General features: G+C 35.4%; 2 protein-coding genes across 3 annotated transcripts; one reads left to right on the top strand and one right to left on the bottom strand.

Moving 5' to 3' along the window:
• The first annotated feature begins 2,268 nt into the window (after positions 1-2,268).
• On the top strand, positions 2,269-15,791 carry LOC18442123 (Peptide-N4-(N-acetyl-beta-glucosaminyl)asparagine amidase A protein). Of its 2 annotated transcripts, XM_088866283.1 has the most exons (3): positions 2,269-2,752; positions 5,765-5,822; positions 15,424-15,791. In XM_088866283.1, exons 1-3 carry the CDS (start codon positions 2,313-2,315, stop codon positions 15,430-15,432), a joined length of 507 nt encoding a protein of 168 aa, XP_088722409.1. In that variant the 5' UTR covers positions 2,269-2,312; the 3' UTR covers positions 15,433-15,791. The 2 variants fall into 2 exon arrangements, with proteins under 2 accessions (XP_088722409.1, XP_006852403.1); XM_006852341.4 differs by lacking the exons at positions 5,765-5,822; positions 15,424-15,791 and having other exon boundaries at positions 2,269-4,467.
• LOC18442124 (cysteine protease XCP1) lies at positions 13,483-17,432 on the bottom strand. The gene is made up of 5 exons (XM_006852342.4): positions 16,956-17,432; positions 16,253-16,485; positions 15,502-15,639; positions 14,743-15,273; positions 13,483-13,854 (listed from the first exon to the last, which is right to left on the bottom strand). The coding sequence occupies exons 1-5, from the start codon at positions 17,407-17,409 to the stop codon at positions 13,705-13,707; spliced, it is 1,506 nt and encodes a 501-aa protein (XP_006852404.1). The 5' UTR covers positions 17,410-17,432; the 3' UTR covers positions 13,483-13,704.
• Between the last annotated feature and the right edge of the window lie 2,477 nt (positions 17,433-19,909).

Genomic DNA, 19,909 nt, shown 5'->3' on the forward strand with positions numbered 1-19,909 from the left:
TTTTTACCGTACTTAAAATACCGTAAAACATGGATTAGTTTTTATGGTTATTTAAAATACCGTATAACATAGATTAGTTTTTACGGTACTTAAAATGCCATCTAACATGGATTAGTTTTTACAGTAATTAAAAAAATGTGCACAAGGTTTATGAAAATTGAGGATTTTTTTTCTAAATAGATAAAAATTAAAGTATATTTGTGGTAATTTTTCTTTATTTTAATATACAAAATAAGAATAAAGTTAAAACTTCTCTTACAATATGGTATGATTAAAAAATCTTATTTACATCTATAATAAAAAATAATATATATATATAAATTAATTAATTAATTATAATATTAAAATAAACATGATTCAAAACCACAAATGTTTTGAGAGAAAGTGGTGAAATTATCCCACGTCCGGCATTTCTATGTGTAGAGGCCCCTATAAAGACGAGAATGACACATGAGTTTGTGAGGAGGGAGCGTGCTCTCCCGTCTTATGGGGTTTTATCAATAAAAAGAAGGGAGCGGTTTCTATAGAGCCGAGGCTCTAACCAATCTAAGGTAGACCTTCAAATGGTACTAAGAAATATAGTTTTAATACTTAAAATCTTTATGATAATTTTAAAAACTATTTTCATCTTTAATTATAAGATTTAAATCTTCAAAAATATCAATAAAAATAAACCTGAAAAACGATTTTCATCTTTAATTATAAGATTTAAAGCTTCAAAAATATCAATAAAAAAAACCTTAAAAACTATTTTCATATTTAATTATAAGGTTTAAAGCTTCAAAAATGTCAATAAATAAAAGAGTACGTTTTGTATACTTTATGATAGCTTTAAGAATAAGATTTAAAGCTTCAAAAATATCAATCAAAAGAAGGGTGTAGTCTGCATAGAGCTGAGGCTCTAAATAATCAAGTTAGAGCCCACCTTCAAATAGCATCGAGAAATGTAGTTTCAGCATTGAAAATCTTTATGAGAGCCTTAAAAACTATTTTCATTTTTAATTATAAGATTTAAAGCTTCAAAAATAGTGTAGATCGAGCTTATCTATGAAAATCTTGAAAATTGAAGGTCCAAATATGCGTTAAAGAATGCATCATTTCGAAAACTTGAAATCCATTTTTTTTTCATGTCCATGTAGCATGATGTCGCGATGATCAATTTGAGTATATTTGAGCATCAAAACAATTCTAGTGAAATTTTTGAAGTAGGCCCTAATTTCATTGTTTAGAGCCTCAGCTCTATGTAAACTTTTCCCTAAAAAGACAAGTGTAGTGATAATGTAGTTTTTTCAATTAAAAAACTACAAATTTAAGTTTTCAATTAAAAAATGACATTTTTCTTTTCAAATAAGAAACTACAAATTAAAAATCGAAATCGTGATGTGGAAACTGGGAACCGGTTGATATTTCTGGTTTTTCATATTGAGAAACTACAAATTAAAAACTTTCAATTTAAAAACGACAAATTTTTTTCAATTAAAAAACTACAAATTAAAAATTTCAATTAATAAACTGTAAATTAAAAAATGAAAATATGAAGTGGGAACGGGGACAAGTTGATATTTCTAGTTTTTCGGACAAAATCGATACGGAACTATCCGATCCGGTCGAACATCTTATACTACATATATTATAGGAACCGAATTATCTTGAATAATTTTCAATTTGGATTGGACGATTCCAATCTAAAATAATGATTTATTAAATATTTATTTAAATATATCTGCAGCAGCTGGGCTCACAACTCAAGCAAATAAAATATTTTTTTTGTATGCTATAAGATAATTTATTTTAGTTTGAGATAGCAATGTTCAGAAGTAACAAAAAGTGGCCGGATAGCACAAGGATAGCCCTCTAGATTCTCAAAATCACATGTATCTTAAGGAATTTCATGCGGGCTGGACCGCATGACTATACATGCCGCTCAAAAAAGTATAAAGCATTTATCTTCAAGATGGATGCAGTAGGTGTTCATTTAAAAATAATAGAAAATAACGGTTCAAATATATTTTTATTAAAATTATTAATTTTAGTTTTAAAAATTATTTATTTTTTCATATTCGTGATATCCATGTTAGAGATTACATGTCTTTAAAACTTAAGTCTAACAATCCATTTCAAAAATAGATTTATTAATAAGACGCATTACTACATATGCGGGCTTGGCCGCATAAAAACCGGGTCCGCATCTTAATCAATAATCGTCTTCGGAGACCAAAAAGCGTAGGCCATGGCCAATGAATAACGAAGAGCTTGACGGCCCAATACACCTTTTAGAGAGAGAAAGAGAATCACAGATACAGTGAAGTGCCATGGCTACCTTCTCTCTCATGGCCCTCGTTTCATTCCTCATGTTTCTTCTCACCCAACCTCTCTCTTCCAATGCAAATCTCTACAAAACCTCTCTCTTCAGATCCAAACTCCCTGAACCCATCCATGATGCTCCTACTGTTTACTTTGAAGTAACAAAGGACATTCAAACCCACCACAAGAAACCATGCTCTTCCCTTCTGGTTTTGCAACATGATTTCGGCCAAACTTATGGAAAACCACCTGTTACTGCGTCTTATAATCCCCCCAAAACTTGCTCTAACTGGTCCAAAGTGGTATTGGAATGGACTTCTACCTGTAAAGGAAGGCAATTTGATAGGATTTTTGGGGTTTGGCTTGGTGGCGTTGAGATTCTTCGAAGTTGCACAGCTGAACCCAGAGCAACAGGCATTATTTGGACTGTAAAGAAGGACATAACCAGGTATTCTTCTCTTTTGAAACAACCCAACAATTTGTCTATTTATTTAGGCAATCTGGTTGATAATACATATACTGGAATTTACCACGCCAATGTCACTATCCACTTTTATCCCCCGGAAACACATGGTGGTCTTGATAAAATTCATTCAAAGAGGTTAAATTATGCTTCTAGTTTTGATTCCCTTGCAGATTTGATATTACCCATTTCTCGATCTCCACCGTTGAATGATGGGTTATGGTTTTTGGTAGAGAATTCAACTGATGTGCAGGGTAAGGAATTCAAGATACCCCCAAATGCTTATAGGGCTGTTCTAGAGGTCTATGTCTCATTTCACTCTTCAGATGAGTTCTGGTATGGCAACCCCCCCAATAATTATATCGAGGCAAATAATTTGACTGCTACTCCCGGTAATGGCCCATTTAGAGAAGTTGTAGTGAGCTTAGATGGAAGAGTAGTAGGTGCTGTGTGGCCATTTACTGTTGTTTATACTGGAGGAGTCAATCCTCTTCTTTGGAGACCTATTACCGGTATCGGATCATTTGATCTTCCCTCTTATGACATTGATATCACGCCATTCTTGGGGTCAATTTTGGATGAGAAATACCATAGTCTTGGTTTTGGTGTTACAAATGGCCTTAGTGTATGGTTCATAGATGCCAACCTGCATCTTTGGTTAGACAGTAGGAGTGAAAAGACAAAGGGTAAGCTTTTTAAGTACAAAGCCCCAGCTATTAAGCCTACTTTAGTCTCGGATTTCAAGGGTCTTAATGGGGTGTTTTGGACTAATGCTGATAGGTATATAGACTCAACCGGATGGGTAAAATCGTCGTATGGGAAGATTACCACACATGTGTTTCATGGTTTCACATACATGAATGAAATGGTGTTTGGAAAGAATGGGTCTATGCAGATCGTGAACCAGAAGATTGGTAACAATTATGGTGTTTATGCTATGGTTCCCTCAGCCAATATTTATTACATGCAATCCTTCCGATCTTTTCCTCTTTACTTGTACACTGATACTGTGGACCAAGATAATGACACTTACTCGTTTGTGTCCAATATTTCGTTGGGTTTCAATACAGATTCATTTAAGGGTGCACGTTTTGGTTTCTTTGTTGAATACCTAAGAAATTTGCAGGAAGGTGAAGGCAAAATGCTTGTCAAGGGCAACTTGGTAACCAGTGGAATAGCAAGTACAGAACAAGCATACAAGTATGATAGCTCAGAAGGTTGCTACTTTAGGACTGTTGGCAGTAAAAATTACACAATACTTTTTGATCAATCAGGAAATATTTGCGGCAAAAAATTGCCATCATATTCGGCGGTTGGTTTTGGTTCGATGCCCTATCACTTGGCAAGGCGAGCGTTCTTAGCATCTCATTCACATTCACCACATGGAGACTAATTTGCCACTTTTTCTTCTCTATGGTTAATGGTTAATGTTATTCTTTAAGCCTTTCCATTAGATAGCTGTGCTTTTTCTCTTTTTCTTCTGATCTGTCAAACAAGTGTAAAAATTGTTCTAAGTCTCCTTTAGATGTTTAAGAGGATATCTAAAATTTACCTTTTTTAGTTTTGGTTTACTTGTGTCTGTGTCTTTGATAATAAATTGTGAATTCCTGAGGGGCTTCAGCCTCATTTATTTTTGCTTAGGGCATAAGGGCTACTCAAATCCGAGCTTCACTTTCTGAATAAAGAGATGAATTCCTGCATGTGCATGGCCTGAGTACCTTTGCAGTTTATTTTGAATCATCTCTCTCTCTCTCTATCTCTCTCTATCTCTCTCTCTCTCTCTCTCTCTGTGGACTGACACAGAGACAGGCACATCCACTTGGGATGTGTAGAACATAATGTATCTTTTCATTTGACTTCCATGTTATGTCTTTATGAAATTTTCTACCATTGTGAAATGAAATTTCAGTTAACGTTTCATTATGGTTTGACTGTTTTTTTCTTTTGGTTTCTTTCTGTGAATTCTCGATATGCTTTGGGTTTCTTATGGACTTTATTAGGTAGATCTTCAATGCATCATATGTGAAACCTGAGGGCCACTCCATGTTATTTAGGTAAATGTTGAGAAAGAAAGCACCAAAAGAGGCTTCCAGAACACAAACAAGTGGTATGGTTATCAATTGGAGCAATCAAACTTTTCTACACTGAAATTTTTCCTTGGTTAGAGCTGCCATGTTGACCAGCTAAATTATAAGAGTGACCTCAGTGAAGGATTGTTTCTCAAAAAACTTTGAAGAATTAAGCATGTTTATTGAAATTATGGGCCACCATACTTGCTTCAGAGCTTTGACCTTTACAATCACTGTTAAGAGTAACTTTAGAAAGTTGTATGTTATATCGTTGCATAAATGGTTTGCTCGTAATTGTCATGAATTTGATGCATAACAATGGAAGGAATCCCCAGGAACCTCAATTTGTGGTTTTTCATATGTTTATTTTCCACCTATTCACCTCACGTCCTGATGGATAGACTTCTCATATTTGAGCCATTGATCATTTGTTTTGATTCGTAAATGTACCAAGTTAACAAACTTAATATATCTGTATTGTAAGGTTTTATTGTGTATGTTCCACAATTTGGCTTAGTCCTACTTTATTCAGTATTACAATGTAAATACAAACTGCTCTGTAAATAAGGGAGATTTTTCTTTTTGATAATTTAGGAAGCCTGCATTCTCATGTGTAACTTGATTCATCATCTTTGTACATTTGCGATCAGGAAATCTCATATTTTTGTTTCTATTATTGAGGAATTATCTAAATTGCATTCCATTAGGGATTGTCATATTTGGTTTGGTTTGTAGTTTGAGTTTTGGGAAGAACAGAGTCTTTGTTTCTCTCCGTGTCTCGTACATGATTCATCCACTATATGGTCAAGGTATTTTGAGAGGCTTAGGTATCTCCCAATACCCTGGTCTTGTGCCTCTCTTATAATTCTTTGGCTGGGCTTTAGGTTGAAGTCTAACCCAATGATTTAAAACTTGTGGTTTGGACTAGGAGTCGCTTGATATGGATGGAGAATCGACCCGGACCGAACCCTTCCAAGAAGGAATCGGTATGTCCCCCATACCCCTCCCCCCAACCCCTCAAAATTCCCCTTTTTATTTATTTTTTTCTTTTAGGTTTTCTATGTTTTATGAGGTATCTTAGTAAATTACAATTCATAAACCCGTCTTTTTAAAATTTTTCAATTTTTTCCAAATCGCTGATTTGGACCAATCCAAATCAGGGATGTGGCGGTCCATCACACAATCAGTGGGTGGACGATCCAGCACACTGATCCATTTTCTTCAAAAACTGGTCTAACCTAATGTGTATTGGGATTTCAATTTGCATTCACAAAGACAAAGGATCATAGAACTCCTGGCTGGATTCAAATGAGATTTTTAAATGGAGGTGACTTGTATGGTCCATTGCGATGTTGTGTCCTTCCCATTGTCTCATCTTGTCCTTCTCTTATGTGCATGGGGCACCTTTTGATCAATGATAGAAAGCTTTGAGTGTTTGCTGTGGTTTGGTCGAGGGGACAATTAGGTAATGCATAAATTTTGTTATATTGGACCTATTTCCTATTCTTCCATATCTTGTGGTTAATCAATTTCCAAGATTCTTAAGATTTAAGATGCAAATATTATAACTAACTTTTGTTCTCTCTCTCTTTCGTCTCCAATTGTGTGTATCAACGTGGACCTAGAGCAGCCTGGGTGACCTAGGATTTCAATTTGAACTCTATGATCCACAGGCACATTGTCCTCTCAAAGGGCTTTAACCATGTTTGGTTGATCTTAGCAATCTCCTGCTGCCATGTGTGTTGTTTAAGGTTTGTCTTTTCTTTTATTTCCATATTTCCAGTGTCTTACATGAAGGATCAATGCCATAAGTCATCCTTTCTGGAAACTAACTAATTTATTTGAATGCCCACTTTCTTTTGGGACTATAAAATGTAATGTCACCTCCTAGGTTCCGCACGTCTGCTATCATAAATTGCTAATGTCCATAGAGCACACTTCAAGATCTATGGACTAGGTCTTTCACGTGAGTTTACATGTTGCCACGCAATAATTGAGTGGAGCGATTCTAGAAGGGGAGTTTTTGAGATGTATTTTTATGAGGTAGCAAATGGTAACCTTGCCCTGAAGGCTTCTGTAGCAGTAGTAGAAAAATGGATCCTGAAATGCGACCCTAGTCCCCAGTATTGAAGAGGACATGTGGGCCTGAAGAGTAGTGGCTTTTATAGGTGTGATAGCGATAGTCAAGGAAATTATGTTTGTTTGGCAATTAGTAAGGTGATCCCATTTATGTAGTATGTCAGCCTAGGAAAGAATCAGTCCCCTTTAGATACTATGAGGGATTGTTGCTGAATTTGTTTTTTCTATCATCGAATCTCTGTGTTGTTCATATTGATCACATGCCCAAGGAGGCCAATAAGTTACTTTATGTCGATTTATCTAGGAGTGGCATAGGGCTACAGGATTTTACGCCAACAAGTAGCTTAAGCTGTGTTAAGCATCCTTTTGTACCCTTTCTTTTATCTATGAATTATATTAATGTACACAGAAATAGGATTCGTATAAAACCTGTCCAATTTACTACAGTACAACTTGATTGTTGTGGCATGAAACACTTGATTTTAGCAGTTCACCTCTTTTTTTTTGGATTCTTGTTTCCTTCAACAAAACGGGAAAATATTTCACTTATGTAAACTTCAGCCGTGTACCACATCTTTCCCATTGATCTGAGTCCTGGTTCTTATGTAAATGATACTTTGTGTTAGTTTATCGATATTTTGATTGTTTGATGAGGAGATTTATTTTGATTTCCTTTTTGTGCTTATTTAATGGTTTGATGCCAAAGCTATATTATTGTAGCCTGTAGTTCCTACCAAGCCAAAAGGGGGCTAGTCCTTTCCTTCAAGGACCCTTCCTGCCCCAAACAATGTCCCTTGTAGCAATGGCACTTCCAGTACGTGAAAAACTACTATTCTGATAGTTCTATCCATGGAAATCCATTAGCCATCATAGTCCCACCACATCACCCCTCCACATCTGCAATCAACAACAGCCCCTATTCCTTCATAACCCCATAGTAGGGCCGCAACAGGCCAGTCCAAGGCTTGCCCTCTCCAATGGATTCCTTCTACCACCCACACCCCATACTTCTTTCTCCTTGCACCCTCTCCAATGAAATCCTTGTACTACCCCAACTCCGACACAACCCACAATACCACATGGCCCTCCTTACCCTCAACCCAACCTTATCCTCAGTCAACCCAACGTCTTGTGTCCTTTTCCAACCACCCTCCACCATAAGCTTAATTCTATATGGGATCTTTGTTTTGAGAAAACATTGTATTGAAAAGGCTTGATCTCATGAAAGTCACTGTTATCGGCACCTTCACCTCCCCTTTCTTGTCATGGCCTTAAAGGAGTCACTCAGTGGACCACAAGAATATGGTGAGCCTCCTCTTCAGTTTCTTGTGAGCTGCTGGAAGGGACGGCGATTTTGTTGCTGCACCGGTCTTTGGTAATCCTTGGTGGTAGTAGACTTTCCCTTTTTTCGTCCCTGGTCTGATTTCTCTTTAACTTCAGAAGTAGCTTGCTCGGGCGAGGTGAAGTTGAGGGCTCGTCCTGTCGGGGATGGTTCTCGGACCTTAAGTGGGTTGGACTGCTTTGCCTTGCCACACTTCTAGTGTGGTATTGCATTTCAGGCTTCAGCCTACTAGCTACCCTTTTGCCTTTTCCCCGCGATGCTATGGTCCCGTCAGCTGGAGCTACTGTCCCCTTTACTGGTCCATATATGCAGCTTCTGAGGCTACTACACCCTCCTGGGACTACTTCTTTTGATCCTTTTGCATTGTTAGGCTAACCTGTATGGCAAGATACCACCTGCCTAGGAGCCTCACAATTCACCAAACTCATCAAAGGATAAAAATGGTTTTCTTTTAAGATTGTGGGATACCACTCTTCTTGGCTTTATAATTTCAGGCAGGTGTTTTATTTTCCTAAACTTTTCGGTTATTAGGGGCCCCGAGAGATATGTATGAGGGAGCAATAATAAGCTGATAATTAGTGTGCGAACAACTAGTGGAGGGACAAGTGAGTTTTAAGTGAAAATAGGTCTACATCAGGATCAACATTGAGCTCATACCTCTTTGTCTTACTTGTGGACAATTTGAGCTCATACCTCTTTGTCTTACTTGTGGACGATTTAACCAGGCACTTGTAAGATGAGGTAGAGATTATACCCTCTCTCTCGGTTTGCAAGGAGTCCACCCCAAAGATTTTTTCAGAAGACCTAAATTATTTAGTCAATCTACCATCTCTTTTACAAAGAAGGGAGCTCTTCCCTTTAAATACAATACAAAATACCTCCCGATACATATCTATGTGGCCACTAATAAAACTAAACTCTATCTCTCTCTTATCTCTTAAAAACAAGTCTAACATATCCTACCAAATCCAACCATGCTAATTCGTATCCATATCCATCTTTTTTTAAAATAAAACTAAAATTTCAATTCTACACCTTAAATCTTTGCAATTAAAAAAAGACAATAATAACCCTAGAGAAAATTGAAAATCCAATAACATATTTTCTTAATCAAAAAAATATAAAAATAAAAAATAAAAAATTATTTGTTATTTTTGCATCATTCTCGTAGGATTGGGAGAAGCTCGACTTTGAGCTTATCTCTTTCAGAGGCCAATGGAATAAGTGGTGATATAGTCCCACCATTCTTCTCGATACTTTGTCTTCAATAAATCAATTTATCAAATACTTTGTATGCAACTTGAAATATAACACTAGGATCTCAAGCTTAATCTTGGTTTATTTTTCAAGTTCTTCATAAAACTTGTAAAGATCATTTTTAATACCAATATCACGTGGATGTTCTTCAATTCGTGGTTCTTGCATCACGATGTGCTTGTTAAATATAGGATCGGCATTTGGAATCGATTGTGGAGGGTGTTTTGTCTCTAGGGTAACAATTGATGTGATTGCGAGCACCATCTTCTCCAAGAACATTGTTCTCTAACTGTTACAACCGCTGATTCATTTCATGAACTTCGCTTCGAACATCTTTCATGACTTTGGTTAGATTTTCTATAATTTGTCCTATGCAATGATCCATAGCAAGATTAGTTTTCGGTGGCATTGCGATTGCTGGATCTTTTTTATTCTAATACCAACTGATATTAAAAAAAAAAAAAAACCATAAAAATAAAAGATAAAATAAGGGGCTTGAGATATTATACCCTCTCTGGGTATGCAAGAGAGTCCACGCCAAAGATCTTTTCACAAAACCCAAATTATTTACTCAATTCGCCATCTCTTTTACAGAGAAGGGAGCTATACCATTTAAATACAAATAAAATTAATAAAAAATAAAAGTAAAAATTAAATTTTAGTTCTACTTCTTTAAAAAACAAGTCTAACGTATCCTAACCAACCCAACCATGATAATCCCCATCCATATTTATCTTTTTTAAAAAAGAAAATGTAAACCTCACTCCTTAAATCTTTACAACTAAAAGGGACAAGAATAATACTAGAAAAAACTAAAAATTCAAATAACATTTTTTAAGTCATTGAAAAATATATAAAAAAATTTAAGAAATTAATAATTTTTATTTGCATCATTAGCTTAATCTTAATTTCTCCTTCAGATTCACATGGTTGGATTTCAAATACTGCATCACACATATCTTCTTCTTCATAATTCATTTTGAAAATTTCTTGCATGTTTGGGTTATCGACATCGTCTTTTGTATCGAGATATACCTCTTCATATTCTTGTTCTTCTTGTTACAATATACTAGGTTGATATTATAGATATTGTTGCAATGATATACGAGGGTCTTCCATGTGTCTATCTAGTTTTTGATTCAATTGATCAAGAGAAAACAATAACTAAACATAAAAATAAAAATAATGAAAAAGGTTTGAGAGATTATATCTTTTCTCTAGGTCTGCAAAAGAGTCCACCCTAAAGATATTTTCACAATATCCAATTTTTTTTAGTTCAATTCACTATCTCGTTTGCAAAGAAGGAAGATCTTTCCTTTAAATACAAATAAAAAGGAATAATAAATAAAAATAAAAAACTAATTGTTGAAGGATTATTTTAATTCAATAGAAAATAAAATGCTTTTAAATTGATTTTATAACATTAATATTGTAATAAAAAAGAAAGCATGCGTACCTGTGTTTGGGTGCACAAATTTATTGAAGAAACTCGCAAACAAAAGTGGAGCTCCTTCTTATGAGGAGTCACCAACTATAAAAGAAATGGAAATGAGACAAATATAAAAGCTTGTATTTAACTTATAATACTTTTGCATTGTAAAGTTTTCATATTTATAATTCACTGTAATTTTCCATTTCCCTTATATAGATTAGACGTTATGCCTCTCTCTCTCTCTTCTTCTCTCCTTCTCTCTCCTCCCCTCTCTTCTCTTCACTTCTCTCCCTCTCTTTCTCTCCATCTACACAAATAAAATTTTATATTTTTTAAATTTTAACTAAAAGAAATAAAAACATGTAGAAAAAAGCCAATAAAAAGAAAATAAATCAAAATATCCCAAAAACAAAATTGATCAAATATAAAAAATAAAAAATAGTAAGTTAATTTCCTACTAAAGAGGAAAAAACAGTTGGAATGCATTCGTAAAAATTCAAAGAATCACTGTAAAACTTGGGGCTAAGTAATCTAATCTATTAGCTACCTCTTGCAGTTTAATCTACTAGCATTCTAATGTATACCTCTAACATTGAATAGACACCCAAATATAAAAAAGAACCAAAGAAATTATTTTCTAATAAGATGGAATTTCTAAAAACCACACAAAAAATTAAAAGAGTAAAAAGAATAGAGTACCTTGCATGAAGATTGATTTCGGGAGAGCGATAGGAATAGAGCATAAAAGATGGCGAATGTGTGGGAAAAGATATATATATATATATATATATATATATAGAGTAATGATCATATGAGATCCTCTCACACCCATGTGTGTAGGACCCCAAAGGATCACCATTAAATTTAGTAGAGATCTCTAGAAAAATCAAGTTTCACACCCATGTGATAATCTTTCTAGAGATCTGTGCCAAATTTAATTGTGATCATTTGGATTCCTACACACATGGGTGTGGGAGGGTCTCATAGGATCATTAACTCATATATATATATATATATATATGATATTAGCCCACTAGTTCATATGAACATATGAGCCCAACAACTCAGATTGAATCTCGATCGATCTGACGGTTACAATATCATTTCATGTTTGAATTTTAATTTGTTTTCTACGTATCCAAATAACTTGAAATTTAGGCGTCCATTCTTCTCATCAAGGCGCATCTACTAAAAATATTTTAAAAATAATTTACAAAAACTAAATTGACCAAAATACCCCCCGAAATGTTTCAGGGGTATTTTGGTCAATTTTTTCTTGCAAATTATTTTTTGATATTTTTATTAGATTCTTATATTTTTTAAGAATAAACTCTTAAAATTTCAAATTATATAGATGCGTATAAAAAATTAAAATTCAAACACAAAATGAAGTTGTGATCGTCAGATTATGAACACATGTGTTTATATGAGCTATTGAGCTAGTGAGCTAATCTCGGCATCTCTCTCTCTCTCTCTCTCTCTCTCTCTCTCTCTCTCTATATATATATATATATATATATATATATATATATATATATATATATATATATATATATATATATATATATATATATATATATATATATATATATATATAATGAGAGAAGAAAGGTATGTGATTTTAGAAAAGATGGGGCGGTGAAATGAGAGAGTGTTGATGAAGAAGGATAAACTTGTGCGGCAGACTTCTAAATATTAGTGAGACGGAGATTATCTTGCTCTTGGATGGGGAGTCCTCTTGGATATAGAAACAATCTTAGATATGATATGCATATCTTTCTCTCTCTTGAATTTTTTTCTCCTATATATTATTATAAGATGATAGTTTTATTTTTGTTTCTCCTATATATAAACTTACTATAACAAGATAAGTTCATTTTTATTGCCCACAATTTTGTGATTGTGGGTCCTCTCTCGCTCTTTGTGGTATATATATATATATATATATATATATATATATATATATATATATATTTACTATAATAAGATAGGTTATTCTACTTTTTTTTTATCATTTCTATAAATAAATTCTATTAAAATTTTGGTTTCCTAAAATCTTGTTTTAGGAGATTCTCACTTTCTCTAATCTTTAAAAGCTTCCATGAAAGTCTCTTATCTCTCCTAAAATCTCTTTCTCTCTCTTGTACATATTCTCTCTCTTCAAAATCTCTCACAATATTGAGATCTCTCTCGTGTGCATACTCATGTTCTCTCTTTAATTAAGATATAGAAACAATGTTGAGATCTTTCTCTTTCAAATTTAGTTATCTTAAAATAATTGCCCATTATATCTCTCTTTTCCCCCCTAAAGTTAGAAATGTACCCAATAATCTTTATAGAAAAATAGGGCTTTCTTATTTTCGCCATCAACAATAAAATTTTCATAGTTACTTTTTGTGTTTCATTGGTTTTTCTCACTTGCATATATTAGGTTCCCATATATTTGGTATGGACGATTAAAAGATGCCACTTTACTCAATGTGAATGGATTGACAGATTTAATAGCAACTTGACTATCTATTTTGAGGGACATGAGTGGTCTATCATGGTAAACAGTTTTATTTCTCAAATATCCAAGTCAGCCAATCCATGAATGCGGCCATGCTTGGATAATCAAAATAACAACATGAAACGCTTTCTGACTTGCACCCTTCAGTTCCGGCCCCACAAAAATAAGAAGAAACAACAAAAATTGTAAAATATCCATCACGATCAAACCAAAGCAAATCATTGAACTCGAAATAGACCCACCATGTGACTATTCCGCTGCGATTCCATTCCTGCGCCATTGGAGAGGTTGGTAGTGGCTCTGTGATCTCAGTTTGGCTTCATCAGGGTTTGACCATGGGAGCTTGTGTTGTGCCTTCTTTCGTTTCTTCATGGCTATCCCAACATAGTCTCCATAGCTCTGTTGCAATTGTTGTGATCAGAATGAAAGCAAAGGGAAGTCAGTGAGTGGCTCTTATCTAAATTGATCTTCACACACTGGAAACATGTGTTCTAAGCCTGTTACTATTTCAGATGTTGTTTAGACTGGAACTAAGTTGCCAAGCCTATTACCATTTCAGATGTTATTTAGACTGGAAAGAATTTTCCAAGCTGCTTTTTAATACTTATTTCTTGAATGGTCCTGAAGATCTAGAAGCATATTAACAGCTTGGGTAGAGAGTTGGAAGACCTAATTCTTGGTGCAGAAAGATCTAATGGCAGTTTGCAAGCGAATGGCTTTTCCTGAAACTTTTCACTTTACTAGCCATTAGATCACCATTACATGAACGAACCTTTCCATTTAAAAGAAAATGTTGATAAATTTTGGCAAAATTTTCATCTATCTTTTTTTTAATATCGGAGCTGGACAGGGGTTATGGCATGCAGTCCACGTTTATTTGATCCCCCTGCCCTGTATTTATATTCGGAAATCGGAATCATCCTATGAGATCAGTTCCTACATAAAACATGTAGGACTTCGATTTCCATCAGTGGACTACTTCAGATGGTTTAGGATCTATTACTCCACGTGACAGACAATGGAACTGACGGAGTTGTGGATCACTCCTACTTGTCTAATTAGACCATGATGGATCATCCACTTGACAGACAATGGGAATGCAACTTTGATCAGGTTTCATATGATAACTTCCCTTTCTGTGTATTCTAAATCATCTGTGTATTCTAAATCATCTTTTTCAAGGAGGCATTATCATACATAGCATGACATGTTACGTGTGTTCTATGCACCTTATGAAAACAATTTTAGTTAATGAACTCATAAAACTCTAGTGATAAGGATATGTACCTGGAGGCAAAGTCCGTCCAGGACATCGCAGATAGGATAGTCCTCAGGGCAGCAGTAGATGGTGCCCTTGCAACACACGGCATTCTCGTATTCACAACACCCGTACTCCAAACAAATTCCATACAGTTCCAATAAACAGCAACATGTCTCCCCGGAATCACAATATGAGAAGTCTCCACAAATCACTGGAGAAGGACCTGGAGGTGAGGGTGGTGTTGGTGGTGGTGGCGGTGGCGGTGGAGGTGGTGGTGGTGGTGTTGTTGATGGAGGGGGTGGGGCACCAGGTGATGGCATAGGGCTTGGGGATGTGGACTCCTTTGTGGGGTATGAAGCCATGGAATTGATGGCGCAAACACCATATTCGAGGTCAGTGTTGCGACGTATGTATATGTAGCCATTGATACCCCAGCTTGTGCCCCATGAATTCTTTACAATCCAATAATCCTCATCACCTTGAGAGGCATATCCAACGATCAGGACGGCGTGGTCGATGTCGTCTGGGTTGCTCGAGCATAGCCCATCGTAGATGCCCTGCTTGATCCCAGCATGAGAGTTTGGTGAGAAGATTAGTAGATGTTCATGTTTTCTTTTCCTTGTTCGTATCTCTCTTTCTTTGCTTTTTTTTTTTTTCTTTTTTTTTATGCTTTTTCCTTCTGTTTTTTTGTTTGTTTGTCTTTTCAGGTTAAATAAAAGTTTTGATCCCCATATGCCTAGAATGAAAAGAAAAAGGAAAACCAACTGTTTTGGTGTTTTACTTACTCCAGAATAGAGTTGAAAATCAATGGCAGATCCATCGATCCCTACGCTGATGGGCTGGTTAACGACAGCGCAGAGGAGAGCGCTCTCTTCTTCCTCAACATCTTCATAACCATCGATCGAAACCACTTTCTTTTCCTCCTGACAAAAACATAGCCAAGTTCACAAAGATGATTGTTTTTATATAAATTGCAGAAATGGTAATTACTTATGCAATCTCCCTTGAAGCACATATAAATGATAAGTCGTCTAAAATCCCAGAGGAATAAAGGCCTGCCACTATATAATCTTAACTGTGTGACTTAATATGAAATGTGTTCTTTGTTTCTCTTTTTTAATATGAACCTTTTTGAGCAACATCCACCCTAGCATCGAAATTTTTTTAACTACATCTAAGTAAACCCCCTTGTATTTTATAAAAGCGAAATTTATCACAATATGGATAAGAAATCAATTATAAAAATTTATACCCTTGTCTTTTGGTTTAATTTCAAAATAACTTTCAAAATAATGACCATGGAATAGTTAAAAAGGGTAAACTATTAAATAATTGAAATGTTAGGTGTATTTTGATAAATTTCTTTTTAGAAAATAAGTAACATACGCTCAGACATTTCGAAAGAAAGCTAAACTGAACATTAATTAAAAGAGGGAGCTTTTAAAAGGCACTGAGGATGGATGAAAAGGGGGACTCAATAGAATGAAGCACAATTATTTGAAAATCGCCGATTCGGACAGATAGTCATACGAGTACCTTTTCCGTGTTGCAAGTGCCATCTTGTCCTGTGTAGGAGTAATCGGATTCGGTGTCGATCCCTTCATTTTGAATGACCCACTGAAATGCATAATCCATGTAACCTCCATCACACCCATCGTTGGTGGAGTCACAGTCTACCAGTTCTTGCTCAGATAGGCTTATCAGCTCGCTTGTGACTATTTCGTTTATGCTTTCAATTGCTCCCGTAACAGAAAATGCCCAGCAACTCCCTGTGCCAATCCAACAATTTCAATCAAACTCAAATAAATTCCAAGACTGGAGGAGAGTTGGAAGTAATTTGAGGAAGGGAATTAAAATAGCACCCAGCGGTGCACAACCATCCCTTTAAGCACCTCTAAAAAGGCAACAAAAAAACAGAAAAACAAAAAACACAAAACAAAAAAAGAGACAAAAGAATTTCAGGATCCCCATCTCTCTTTTTCTCATCTCGTGAACCTCGTGAATAATGTCATTTTTAAAGAAGGGAACCCCACTTTATCAAATTGAGATATTTCCAAAAAGCTAAATGCATCACTGGAAACTCACTGGCCATATCGTATTTGATTTTAAAATGTGAAGGAGCATACTCCATCATTTAAGTGTGAAAGTGCTTTTCCAAGCCGACCAAAAAAAAAAAACTTTTATATGAGAGAAAAAAACAAAAAAACAAAAACTTTCTCAAAGAGCCAGAGAGACTTACCGCAATTCCCTTGATCCTTCACTCCGGTTACTGCTCCTTTCTTCCTCCAATCTAGTGAGGACGACGCCTCACAAGATGCCGCCTGCGATTTGGCACCGGCCCCAGCTCTCTCTCTGTTCCCCGGTCTCTTTATCTTGGAAGAATAAATCTCCTTAAATTCCTTGTTGGTCATGTCTGCAAACTTGTTGAGCCCAACCCTGTGCCGAGATTTACTGCTCGTGTTCCTGTTCGTCGCATCAATGAACAGCAGGTTCTCTCTAAAAGCCTGAAATCTTCTCTCTCTCTCCTCTTGGTGCCTGTATATTTTTCCATGCCTTTGCCTCCAAGTTTCAAACAAGCTAGAGAGCCTCTCTTCCGACAAGTCCTTAGGATCATATCCAGTTATGGAGAATGAACACTCTGAACTTGTGAGTGATAAGGCAAATGTGGCTAAGAAAACCAGTAAAATTCCCATTTTTGGAGCTGAATTTTGCTCTTAAGACTTCGAGCTCTATGCCTTGATATATAGATGACCATGCCTACCATTCTATTAGCAGTTTACAGTCTTCACTGTTGGAGTGTTATTAAAAAAATCAAAGAAAATTTGTGGGGCATTTCGTATTCAGCATGTACATTATGCTCCTGCACGAGCATATTGTGTATTTACTCCCTCGAGCAAAACACCTACTTGGGAAGGTTATTTTAGTCTCAAATTTTGGGAACCACATAACAATTAATAGATGGTTATTTTTAAAAGAAAAGTTTGAATTTTGAGTTTTGTGACCCTTAGATCTACCGCTTGTAAAATTAGACGGCCTCTTTTTAATCTCGAGGCATTAGATTTTTATAGCACATAAGGAGTTTATTTCCGAAATTTTTATGGATTCCAAAGATTACCTTCCCAAATTAGAGATCTACAAATATTCTTAGTATTTGTTATGCCTGAGAGAGTAAATGGATAGTATACTCCCACAAGAGTAGAAAATCTTTTGGGGTTTAATATTAGTAGGAAATAAGGAGGGTAACCTTGTTTTTTTGTATTTAGCTATTAAGGGTGTTTCAGTCAATTGGCGTCTACCCTTCCAACCTCTAATGTCTTGGACCTAACAGTCGTGAGGGTGGCCTACCATTTAACAAGGTTTTGGATATTGTTAATCAAGTGGTCAATCTTTAAAAATGTCAAAAAAAACTTTAAAATCCTCACCGTCCAGTCCACCCTTCTTTGCAATCGCAATCATTTCTGCGATTTGAGGGAGTGGGACTCAAGTGGGATGAGTAGGTAGTTTTTGAATGGTCGGTAAAATTGAATTGAGCGCGTATACTATGATCCTTTGGGAGCACAATATAAATTTACTCCCTGGCAAAATACTAATTTGTAAGAGTTTGTTTTTTTTGTTTGAAATTTAGGGATCTATTTGATCATAACTAGATTATTATTTTTTAAAAAAAAACTTTAGATTTTGAGTTCTTGAACATCTAGATTATTCCCTAAAAAATTGAATGGTTCGGGGCATCTTGGGTGACATTTTTTTTTTTTCTTAGGCACGAATTATTATTATTATTGTTATTGTTATTGTTATTGTTATTGTTAGTTGTTGTTATTCTTATTCTTATTGTTATTGTTATATCTTTTGAAGTTAGTTAAAGGGTTCTAGATATCACATTTGCCAAAATTTGGGATCTAAAATTTGCCTAATGGAGTAGAAGGATAGTATAGTGGAGTAGAAAATCTTTTGCCATAAATTTGGTACACACATGTTATTGTTAGGTGACTAAAAAGTAGAACTTTAAGTTGGGTTTAGGAAATGTGGGCGTCTATCACGTTATATGTTATACTACCCGTGCATTTCATGCTTTAACCCATTGGGCTTTTTGAAGAATAAAAATAAATTATTAACTAAAATTTATATTAAAATTTAGAGTAATGATATTGTGAGACCCTCTCAGACCCCAAGCACATAAAACCCCAAACTTTGGCCGTAAGATTCGATGGACTTCCAAACAACTGTGATGAAACCTGGTTACCAAATAAAGCAAACCCTCCAAGAGGGAAATGCATTTAATAATATCCAATTCAGTATGTTCTTTCAGCCACTCCATATGCCATCTGTCTTTTGTTTCCTCTCCATCACAGTCCTTACTCTACCCTTATCTCTCCAAATGCTGCACCCCCATTTCTCTCTCAAACCTCTCATTGTGCGCTGTTGTCTAACAAGGGGCTTCTTCTCTCTTTCTCCTAGAGTTCTTACCCGTAATCATTCTCCCTAATGGCACGTTTGATTTTTGTGAAAAAGTTTGATTTTCATGAAAATATTTCTAGAAAATATTTTCATATGAAAAAGTTCTCTCATGTGGTCAAGTGTGAGAATATTTTTACATCAATTAGTTGGCAATGATGTGGAAAATGTTAAGGAAGAGATTGTCCTTTACTGTCTTTCATAATATTATATAGGGTATTTGTTTATTCTTTACCCTCAAATATGGTGTGTAGTTCGTGGGGGTTGTACGTATGGTATGTATGAAGGAGAGTTCTCTTTCTCTCTCTAGGGTTTTGGTAAATTGACATGGTATCAGAGCTTCAATCCTCTCTCTCTCAGAGATTATCCTTCATTGTACAGAAGTATAGTTAGTGGTCTTCAATATCTCACATTTCTGCGTCCTGTCATTGTTTATGTAGTGAATACAATATGTCAGTTCATGCATGCTCATCGACAACCTCATTATGAAGCCACAAAAAGGATTTTGAGGTATTTAAAAGGTTTTATACATGATAACTTTGTCTACCCTTCATCCAATTCACTTGACCTCGAAGCTACTCTGATGCTGATTGGGCTACTTGCCCTAATAATCGTAGGTCTATTACAGGATTTTGTATCTTCTTAGGAAGGAGTTTGATTTTTTGGCATAGCAAAAAGCAAGCCTCAATATCTAAATCCAATACAGGATCATAATATAGAGCAATGAGTATTGTCGCA

This window comes from Amborella trichopoda, chromosome 1 (assembly GCF_054954075.1).
Source record: "Amborella trichopoda isolate Santa Cruz 75 chromosome 1, AtrichopodaSantaCruz75HAP2 v2.0, whole genome shotgun sequence".
In the NCBI taxonomy this organism is placed as follows: domain Eukaryota; kingdom Viridiplantae; phylum Streptophyta; class Magnoliopsida; order Amborellales; family Amborellaceae; genus Amborella; species Amborella trichopoda.

Coding starts and splice junctions, on each gene's coding strand:
- LOC18442123 (XM_006852341.4), top strand. CDS start 2,313: ATGGCTACCTTCTCTCTCATGGCCCTCGTTTCATTCCTCATGTTTCTT.
- LOC18442124 (XM_006852342.4), bottom strand. CDS start 17,409: ATGGGAATTTTACTGGTTTTCTTAGCCACATTTGCCTTATCACTCACA. Junction 16,486..16,955: donor GAAGGATCAAGGGAATTGCG/GTAAGTCTCTCT, acceptor GGATTGGCACAG/GGAGTTGCTGGGCATTTTCT. Junction 13,855..14,742: donor TGGACGGACTTTGCCTCCAG/GTACATATCCTT, acceptor CAATTGCAACAG/AGCTATGGAGACTATGTTGG.